At 48.1% G+C, this 10,183-nt stretch overlaps 1 protein-coding gene across 1 annotated transcript; it reads left to right on the forward strand.

The window, feature by feature from the left end:
* Window positions 1–3,736: 3,736 nt before the first annotated feature.
* Window positions 3,737–8,218, forward strand: LOC119336140. The gene has a single exon (XM_037608154.1). The coding sequence runs from the start codon at window positions 5,018–5,020 to the stop codon at window positions 8,051–8,053; it is 3,036 nt and encodes a 1,011-aa protein (XP_037464051.1). The 5' UTR covers window positions 3,737–5,017; the 3' UTR covers window positions 8,054–8,218.
* The last annotated feature ends 1,965 nt before the right edge of the window (window positions 8,219–10,183 follow it).

Below are 10,183 nucleotides of genomic sequence, written 5' to 3' on the forward strand. Positions count from 1 at the left end.
GGATCTAACAAAATACAGTTTTTGCCTAAGTGTTTCACAAACAAGTTTCAGCGGCTGCAGCTATTATTTTGGATCAACGGTTGTTCAGGAAAAGGAAGTAATCTAGACCTAAAAAACCAGTTCAGATAAGTTCATGAGTTCTAATGAGGCTTCTTTACAGAAAAAAGGGATCTGCTAGTATAAAAAATGGACGCAAAACAACTACCGCATGAGTTCTATACTACTTTTGGATCAAAAGAGGCTGCAGTGGAGGAACTACAAAGAAACAGTGAAGAACACGAAGAACAGGCAGAAACCCTAATGTGGATCTAAGGTGCAGGAAGGCAGGAACTTACAGATATAGATCTACTGCGGAGGGTCGTCGTCGTTCTCTGGATCGACTCAGGTTGATGCAGCGGCCCAGGTTGAGGAAGATGAGGTGTGGTGCTGTGGCGGCGGAGCTCGAGCGGCAGAAGGGTTGCGAGAGGTGGAAGACGATGGAAAGGGGGAGAATGAGGAAAGACTGGTCGTGCCTATTTATAAGGAAAGGCTCTTAAGTGGGCACAAAAAATGAGGAGGCCGAAAACATGGTTATCCAGCTACAAGGACGCCTCGATTCTCGGGATGGTCATTAAGATAAGGATCCGTTGAGATATGTTGGACAAAGTGCGAATTAAAGACAGATGACGTCATGGCGGGTTACAAAAAATTTGTACAAACAAAGAGCAGAAGATTTTTCTCAAGTGTTGAAGATTGACATGAACCAGTTCAAATCAATTTGGGCCTAATGTTGGGGATATAACTATTAGGTATGACCCGCCCAGGAGGGGCCGGGTTATACCTATGACGATTATTGAAGCCCAAGACGACACTGGAAGATGGCGGTTCAGTTAAGGGCCCAAGCCCAAAGGCGACTCAAGGCCCGTAGAGATAAACCGCCATATATAACTTGTATTTTAAGGCAAGAATAGAGAGAGACCGAGTCGGACACTGTTTATGAGCCGGCCGGGACCCTTTGAGCCGCTGGGCGTCAACCTCTGTATATAAAGGGACAACCCGGCGGCGGTTCAGGGAAAGTAACATCAGATCGAGAACTAGGTCAAGCGGATTCGCTCCCTGGTAATCCAGAGATAAGCAATCGCACTCAAAACTGGATCGTAGGCTTTTACCTTCACCGTAAGGGGCCGAACCAGTATAAACCCCATGTCCTTTGTCCCGATTAACCCCTTTAAGCTTCCTAGTTGCGATGGCTCCACGACTAAGTCCTTTCATTAGGACATCTGACATGACAATTTCACGACAAAACCCTAGGTGGCGCAATAACTTTTTGCTAAGAAGGTGCCTCGATTCTCGCATTGACATGATTTGGCCTGGATTGGGAGTACCAGAAGAGAACGGGCAAAAATAAAAGATAAGTATGCAAGAAGTATTCATGACCAATGAAAATGGCCGAGAGGTGGAATAAGGAACGTCTTAGCTCGAAGCATGGGCCAAAGCTGACTCTTGCAGGTGAGACCCGTATTTTGGTCCTTGATACTTTTTGCTTACTCTTATTTTCAGGGAAAGGAATAAATCCAATCTAACTCGAGGGCTAATGTTGGGATACTCCCCACGTGCGAGACCCAGCCAGAGGAAACTCGGCGAAGGCCTGGAAGTGTAACCCGACCTGGGTTGAGACCCTCAAAGATCCAGAAGGCCCACACCGGTTAGCATTGGAAGAGATGTCGACTGGTCCATGGGCTTGTAAGGAAAACCTGACCCAGGGGAGCCGGCTTACGATAAATCCCAAGCCAGAAGTTCTCTTAACTCCCCCTCAAAAAAAAGAAGTTCTCTTAACTTGGAAGATGCAGAAGATCTACACGATTTAGAGTAGGACTCTGATTATGGTTACAACCCGGAATCCATTGTAAGCTAGGGACTCGGCCTATTATATAAGGGGTTCTTGGGATGCCCAAAGGGACATACAAGTTATAATCTCTGGAAAACTAGGTAGAGAAATAGCACCATTGTAATTATCATCATCATCAATAGCAATCAAGCACGAGTTGACTTTTACCTTCGTCGTGAGGGGTCGAACCTGGATAAACTCGTGTTTTTCGGTTCCGGTCAACCTCGTCCAAGCTTACACCTAGCAGCAATGACATCACCACTTAGTTCTCCTATGAGGACATTTGCCGTGACAAAACCATGACACACGCTCCAGTATCAGGTCATCTACCGCTACGTGACAGAGGCAAGCGGGATGCCTCAACTGACCATTATTTGTATAACAACACACATATTTTTACCGACCAAATGTGGTACCCCGGTCCTATATAAGGGGAGGGCCAAGGTCGAAAGAGGGAGAAGCAGGTTAGCACCCGCAACACTACCAGCAACCACCATTGAGCAGAAGACTAATAGCTAAGAAGAAGAGTAGAGATAGGAGTGTTCGGGCACTCTTGCTAGTACCCCGACCAATACTGGTCTCACCCGGACCACCATCTTTGCAACACCGGAGCACTTGTATTTCTCAGATTATATCAATACCAACACGTTATAGGTTTTTACACTAACATGGCGGTCTGGACCTGTATAAAATCCCTCGTGTCCTTACTTTTTTGTGTGCCTTTGATAGTGGATTGACTAGGCGTTTAGCCCCTGGCAGAACTCACAAATGCAAGGTATCCTTGATCCCTGGTATCAGGAGAACACACTCCGGCACATGTGCCTCCACTCCCTCCGCCATGAGCAAGACCAAGAGTTTGCGCATACAGAAGCGCCAACGAGAAAACGTTTAAGAGAATGTTGGTCATCATCAGCGATCCACTCTACAAGATCAGACTGGCCGAGTCCGAGCGAGTCGCTCGTGCCCTTGCCAACAAGGGCAAGGGCTGGAGCGTGCGGGTTGGAGTCCATGCCCGACCGTCATCGCCAGCTGGACGTGGTTGATTGTCTGCGTGAGGCGGAGCGGTTGCATCACGATCGACCAGGGCTGCCGCGACTCCTGGGAGGTTGTTCGCCACTAGAAGGATGATGACGACAAACTGGCTGATGATGGAGGTGTTGACGGCCTCAGAGCCCATCCCGCGAGGTCACCGTCTGGTACCTCGCTTAGTTTAATTTTGGTTCAAAATTCATTCGGTGCTTGAACTTCATTAAATTTTGTCCTTTTGGTTATAAATATATCAAAATTTAATAAATACTATTTTCATCCATTCTTGTGAAAGATTAATTTGAAATGGCGTTTGATGCACCGAGTTGGATGGCCGCGCCAATCCTCTGCACGGACGTGTCCGTGGATCTTTGATGTGTCCGAGGTGTCCGTCTCCGATTTGATGCTTGGAGTTGCCTTTACAAGTGGTCCCCGCTGTCCAGCAAGCCCGGCTCACACAGCCCCTCTTCTTGCATCACGCGTTGTCTGGCTGACATCAGGGTCTCGCATCACTCGATGAACGTCATCGGTGACATCGACCTCAGTGACACAAGACGGCTCCGGGAGTTCTCTCGCTGATGGTCCAGCTGATCGCTCTGCCCGGCACCAGCGCACCCACAGCATGTTTCCCACCGGCGACGCTGCCGCTGGGACGCCTCGATGCAGGAGGTGGCCAGCTTGCGACGGAGTGGCCTGGTGGGCGCACGGTGCAGCTTGCGAGGAGCGCGCGGCAGGTGCTCGACGAAATGCCCCGGCGGCATAGCCCGACAGATGCTCGACGAAATGCGCCGGCAGCATGGCCCGGCAGGTGCTCGAGGGTAACGCGTGCAAGAAAATCCTAATTGACCCGGTGCGCTGCGCTGCTGCAGTGCCCGAGGCGCCTGCTACTGTGACAGGTATGCATGTGCCCAGCTGCTTGCTCTTATCTTCTTGCGTTTCATTGCGCTCGCGCTGTATGATGGGGTTGCTTGGGCATGGGTATTTTCTACACTTTTTTCGAGGCAACGAACGTGGGTATTTCAGTTATCAATGTGCAAAAGTTCAGAAAAGGCCACTCCCTCCTCTGCTTGCCGTGTGAAACTATTGGGAAATGGATTTGCATAATCTTAAGCGGTTGGTGATAGGACCCAGGAGACAGGCACGCAGACTTGGGCATTGGCAGCCCAGTCTTCGGTCCGAGGATGCATACATCTGGTCGCAGCTTGTTGTCTTGTCGTCCTGGCCGGACTTAAAAACATGCCGACCTCTGTCCCTGTAGCAACCTGGTACTTGAATGGCATTATATATTAGCTTGCACTTAATAAATAAAGTAAATCTAGCACGATTCTCGCTGGATACTACACAGGCACAGGCACAGGCACAGGCACGGAGTAGTATCGACAGGCTTTCTTGGATGTTTGTTGGGCAAGTTGTATAATGGCTTGCGAATAATACAAGGTATCCTATTGCTATACGGTAGGCATGCATGGATGTTATAAATATGCTGTAATCTGAGATTATCTGAACCCAGCACACATTTTGCCCACATAAGTACTAAGTTTGTGCTGCTCCAAATTATAGGTAGGAGTGTATTAAATAGCTGCATGAAGCTAGAACTCACTAGGAGTAGACTGCAGAAAAGGATTGCTGCGCTTTTAGAGCATGGTTAATAGTATAGCCAGCTGCCGGCTATAAGCCAGTGCCATGTCATTTACAGTCCATCTTATAGTTAACATGTATAATAGTAGATCAAAAGAGTATATTACTTTTTTATTATGTGGCCCACTTTTCATTCTCACAAAGTGCCTAGGAACACGTGCTAGAGCTGACTTTTCACGAAGAGCCCGCTTACCTTCTCTCTCCCCTTCTCTTATAACCCGCTCACTCAGATTTATTGTACTTGCTCATATGGCCACACCGGCGAAGATTCGGCTATTTGAAACGGTCCAGGTTTTTGTCCATGGGATATTATTGGTGGGCTGGGTGGGACTGCGATGTGGCTTTGAAGTTCTTTATCTTGTCTCGCAAACCCACCTCAGTCTCGCAAACCCCACACACCCCACCTCAGTCTCGCAAACCCACGCAGACCCACATACGCTACAATCTTTAGAGAGGAGCTAGAGATTTTCAAGGAATCTCAGAGCCATGGAGGATCCCGGAGAGCAGAATGGCAATGCCCATGCCCCTGCAGCTGCCGGCAACACTCTCAACGAGCCGCAGCAGTTGCAGCAAGAGGGCGCCGACGAGGAGGCTGAGCTCCTATGGAAGCTGAGGAAGTACTTGGTGCTGATGGCCATCCTCGTGGCGGCCATCACGTTCCAGGCGGGGCTGGCCCCGCCGGGCGGCTTCTGGCAGCACAACGACGAGCACGGCCACGTCGCCAGCGACATCGTGATGAAGTCCAGCTACCCCAGGCGGTACCTTGCTTTCTTCTACTACAACACCATGGCGTTCGGGGCCTCGCTCCTGGTGCTCATACTGCTCCTGCTGAGGGAGTTGACCCACAAGGCGGCCTGGCTCCGCGCGCTCCAGTTCGCCATGATTCTTGGCTTACTGGGGCTCATGGGGGCCTTCGCCGCTGGGAGCTGCAGGGAGGTGAGGACCTCTGCTTACATCTGGGTGTTACTCCTTGGCATCTCCGCCTATGTCACACTCCATGAGGTGTTCTTCAAGCACCTGGCACCTGAGCGGCTGCGAAAATTTCTATCCGGTGTCAGTAAACGTTGGAAGGGAACTCTGGGGGACATTTTCACGTCATCAAAACCAGATGAGCAAAAGGCTTCAAATGCAGAGAGGGTAGCCGATGAGGGAGTGACTTCAATCCAGATGGAGGAACCTGAAAGAAATGGCAGCCCCGTGCAGGTTCTTGCAGAAGAAGAGAAGAAAAAGGAGAAAGAGGCTGCAGACAGAGAGGAAGATCTTGAAAGAAATCGCAGCTCCTTGCTGGTTCTTGCTACATTGGTAGCAACAGTGACATATGTGGCAGGGCTAACCCCTCCAGGTGGCTTCTGGTCTGATGACAACAAGAACCACATTCCTGGTGATCCGGTGCTGCGAGACCACTATCCACGCCGATTCAAGGCCTTCTTCTATTGCAATGCCACTGCTTTTGCTGGATCACTTGTCATCATCATCATGGTCCTCAGTCAAACAGCGGTGGATCTTGTTGTCAAGTCAAATGCTCTGCGGTTGTGTGTGGTAGTCAGTCTATTTGGGCTTATGGGGGCATATGCTGCTGGAAGTTGCAGGGAGGTACATACATCTATCTATGTCTTTGCACTTGTTGCCACAGTCTTGCTCTACCTCATCATCCAGTGTATTGAGCCTGCTCTGTCTAAGTTGGCATGTATTGCAAACACCATCACTCGTGTGAAAAAGAGAAATAAAGAAATGGTTCAGCAGCTGAGGACTTTCATCGCTGACTTGTTAAAACCTCCCATACCAGTAAAAGATCAGTCAGACAACAGCACTCCAGGCACTGATGGTAAGGATTTCCAGAAGTTGCGCACATACCTTCTATTACTTGGCATCCTTGCTGCCACAGTCACATTCCAAGCTGGGCTGAATCCACCAGGAGGCTTTTGGACAGATAACAGTGATGGGCATATTGCTGGTGATCCAATTTTGGAGACCATTAGTCCCAAGCGCTACAAGGCATTCTTCTATTGCAATGCCACAGCATTTGTAGCCTCTTTGGCCATCATCATCCTACTCCAGAGCCATTTGATTACCATTCATGCCATGAAGCGTTATGTACTGCAAACAGCAATGACACTTGTGCTCTTTGGTCTTATGGGAGCCTACGTTGCTGGAAGCAGCAGGAAGTTCTCAACATCCATTTATGTGTTCGTCCTAGTCCTCCTAGTTTTCGTCTATGTTGTACTTCATATTCTATATGAGAGGACACTAGGGAATACTGGGAGCACAGCAGGGAATACTGAGAGCACAGCAGGGAGTACTGAGAGCACAGCAGGGAGTACTGAGAGCACAGTAGGGAATACTGGGGTTTCCATGGCAGAAACCTCCCCAAATCCTAGTTCATCTGAACCTACTCTTGAAGAAAAAAAAGATTTAACCTCCCAAAATCCTAGTTCTTCTGAACCTACTCCTGAAGAAAAAACAGATTTGCAGAAGAGGCGCAAGTTTCTGATGTTGCTCGCAATTCTAGCAGCTTCTATCACATACCAAACTGGTATAAGCCCACCAGGTGGCTTTTGGACTAACGGCCACCGAGCAGGTTATCCAGTGTTTCGTGACGAGTTCCGAAACCGCTATAGGGTGTTCTTCTACTTCAATGCTACTGCTTTCATGGCATCCCTGGCAGTAATTCTGTTGCTTGTTAACAAGAGGCTATGCAACAAAGGTCTGAGGTGCCATGCGCTATGTGCATGCGTATTGATTGATCTGATCAGCCTCATGGGTGCTTTTGCTACTGGAAGCTGCAGAGAAGTGTCAACATCTGGCTATGTCATTCTTGTTGTTCTTGCAGTGTTTGTCTATGTCATAATTCAAGTCCTGGTTCTGACACCAAAAGATAAGTGGAATGAGTTGCTGCGGCCTTCTAAGCACCAAGATCCATCAATGAATCACACGAGAAGTATACATGATACTGATAGTAAGAGAACAGAGCACAAATGGCGCAAAGATTTGATGCTGATTGGAACTCTTGCAGTCACTGTCACATACCAAGCCGGTCTGCTTCCGCCAGGAGGAGTTTGGCCTGATGACCAGGATGGCCATTTTGCAGGTGACCCAATCCTCCATGATACCAACCTAACACGGTACAATGTATTCTTCTATTGCAACGCTACAGCATTCATGGCCTCAATGGTCATGGTCATCCTCCTGCTGAACAACACAATAAGCAAGCACAAGAGATCTCTCTTTGCCATGAAAACAGCAATGGTCTTGGACTTGCTTGGTTTACTTGGGGCATATGCCGCGGGCAGCTGCAGGAAGTTGAAGACATCTGCGTACATTTTTGCGCTCGTCATTGCCGTGATAATCTACATCGTCATTCATGTCTTGTTGTCATTTGACGAAGTGGCACGGTTAGCGAAGAAGAAGGGAAAACAGTGGGTGCCATCAGTGCCATGTCTGAAGACCTCGTCTCTGCTTGGAATTGATTCAAACAGTCAACCATCTATTGGGAGACCAGGACAAGGGCCTCTGCCTGTGTAAGAGTAGTCTCAATTGTGACATTTGTTTAGTTTATCATGAGATGAACACAACCTCCATAGTTTCAGTTTGCGTTTTATGCTTGCTCAAGGCCATCATGTAGTACTATTTGGTGCATTCTTTGAATGTGAGCACAAAACAATACAAATGAAAACTGTGAGCTGTGAAGTAGTCCATAGTTTCAGTTTGTGTTTTATGCTTGCTCAAGGCCATCATGTAGTATCATTTGGTGCATTCTTTGAATGTGAGCAAAAAACAATACAGATGAAAACTATGAGCTGTGAAGTAGTTCTCCTTCCTTAGTTAACAATTTGTGGAATTGCCTTCTGAAGTGAAACTTGTTTGCCTGGATAGCTATGCATGAACATTCACGTCATATGGGAACCCAGGAATGCAATATTTGTAGTGGTGGAGAATGCTAATTGATAATATCCAAATTTGCAGTAACAACAAAATAACCACCTAGTGGAGAGGGGCAAAACACCCTGCATAGACTCATTTCTTGGAACATACTGAAAGAGAGAAATATGAGTAATCTTCTAAAGCGAGGATGTATCTTTAGCTAAATATTCCCTCCATTCCAATGAATAAGGCGCACACACATTTTAAAATTAAACTTTCACCATAAATTAGACCAACCAAACCTGGGTTTATACTGCTAAATTCGTATTCGAAAGAAGTTTTCAATGGTATAATTTTGAAGTCACAAGATATATATACTATTTTTCTAATTTATGGTCAAATTTTGATTTTGAAATACATGTGCCTTATTTATTGGAATGGAGGGAGTAGTCTTTTTGAAAATGAAGCAATTCAGTGGGTTACTACAAGGCGTGTCACTAGCATTTTATCAGCACAGAGACACTGATACCTTCATTGGATTCTGAGTTGTTCTTGCGTATAGATGATGTTCAAGTATGAGGATATTTTGGGAGAAATATGGCAGGACAAAAATCTTTCTTTCTTTTTACCGAAAAAGGCTTTCGCCCCGCTTTATATTATAAAGCCAACTTTCTTTCTTTTTTGCAAGAGAGGAAGGAGTAGGTCCTTGGAGGGACTACCAGGACCTCCCTTCCTGGTTTCTGTGATGAAATTCCATCAGCAGAGCCCATGAGGGAGAGCCTGGTTGATTTATCGAGCCGGACGATTAGAGCTGTTGCGAACTACCCTTTCATCCATGCCAATGCACGCGATGATGGCGCTCGACTTACCTATCAAAACCATCACAGCCGCTAATAAAATCTGTCGGGGATTCTTGTGGAAGGGCAGGCGAGATGTACATGGCGGGCATTGCATCGTCGCATGGGACCAAGTCTGTGCGCCAAAAGAGTTTGGTGGATTAGGCGTGCCAAACTTGCGCCTGCTAAACACAGCGCTTAGAGCCAGGTGGCCGTGGTTGCAAAGGACAGAGCCAAACCGGCCATGGGGTGCTCTTAACTTGCAAGTACCCGAAGAATCTATGAGCATATACAAAGCAGCCACAAGATGCACGCTTGGGGATGGGAAGACGGCGCGGTTCTGGACGGACTGGTGGCTCCGGGACGGTCGCATTGAAGATACCATGCCGCACCTATATGCCATGGTCAAGAAACCGGGACGGAAAAAGACGGTCAGTCAAGCGATCACGGACGGATGGTGGCAGGATGTCTCACCGGATATGAGCACGCAAGCATTACTTGAGTTCATCACTTTGGTAGACATGACTCAGAACATCGAGCTGGTGCAAGGTGTGGATGACACAATCACATGGACATGGGAGAGCACGAGCAGTTTCTCTGTCCAGTCGGCATACCGCGCACATTTTGCGGGAAGAATAGAGAAGGGCGGAGCTGTCCAAGTCTGGAAATCGCGGGCACCGCCGGCATGCAAGTTCTTCACGTGGCTGGCGACGCGGAATTGGTGCTGGACCGCGGATCGGTTGCAGCGCCGACAGCTGCCGCACCCATCGGCATGCCCTTTTTGTGACCAAGCTCCGGAGACTTTAGATCACCTGTTTCTTAGGTGTGTCTTCGCCAGGCAAGTGTGGACCAAGATCACAAGCACATGGGGGAGACCGGACTGGACGCCAACATTGGATGCAAGCCTTGTGAAATGGTGGACAGATCTGCACCCGCAAAATCATATGAGGAAGGA

This window comes from Triticum dicoccoides, chromosome 7B (assembly GCF_002162155.2).
Source record: "Triticum dicoccoides isolate Atlit2015 ecotype Zavitan chromosome 7B, WEW_v2.0, whole genome shotgun sequence".
Lineage (NCBI taxonomy): Eukaryota > Viridiplantae > Streptophyta > Magnoliopsida > Poales > Poaceae > Triticum > Triticum dicoccoides.

Coding starts and splice junctions, on each gene's coding strand:
- LOC119336140 (XM_037608154.1), top strand. CDS start 5,018: ATGGAGGATCCCGGAGAGCAGAATGGCAATGCCCATGCCCCTGCAGCT.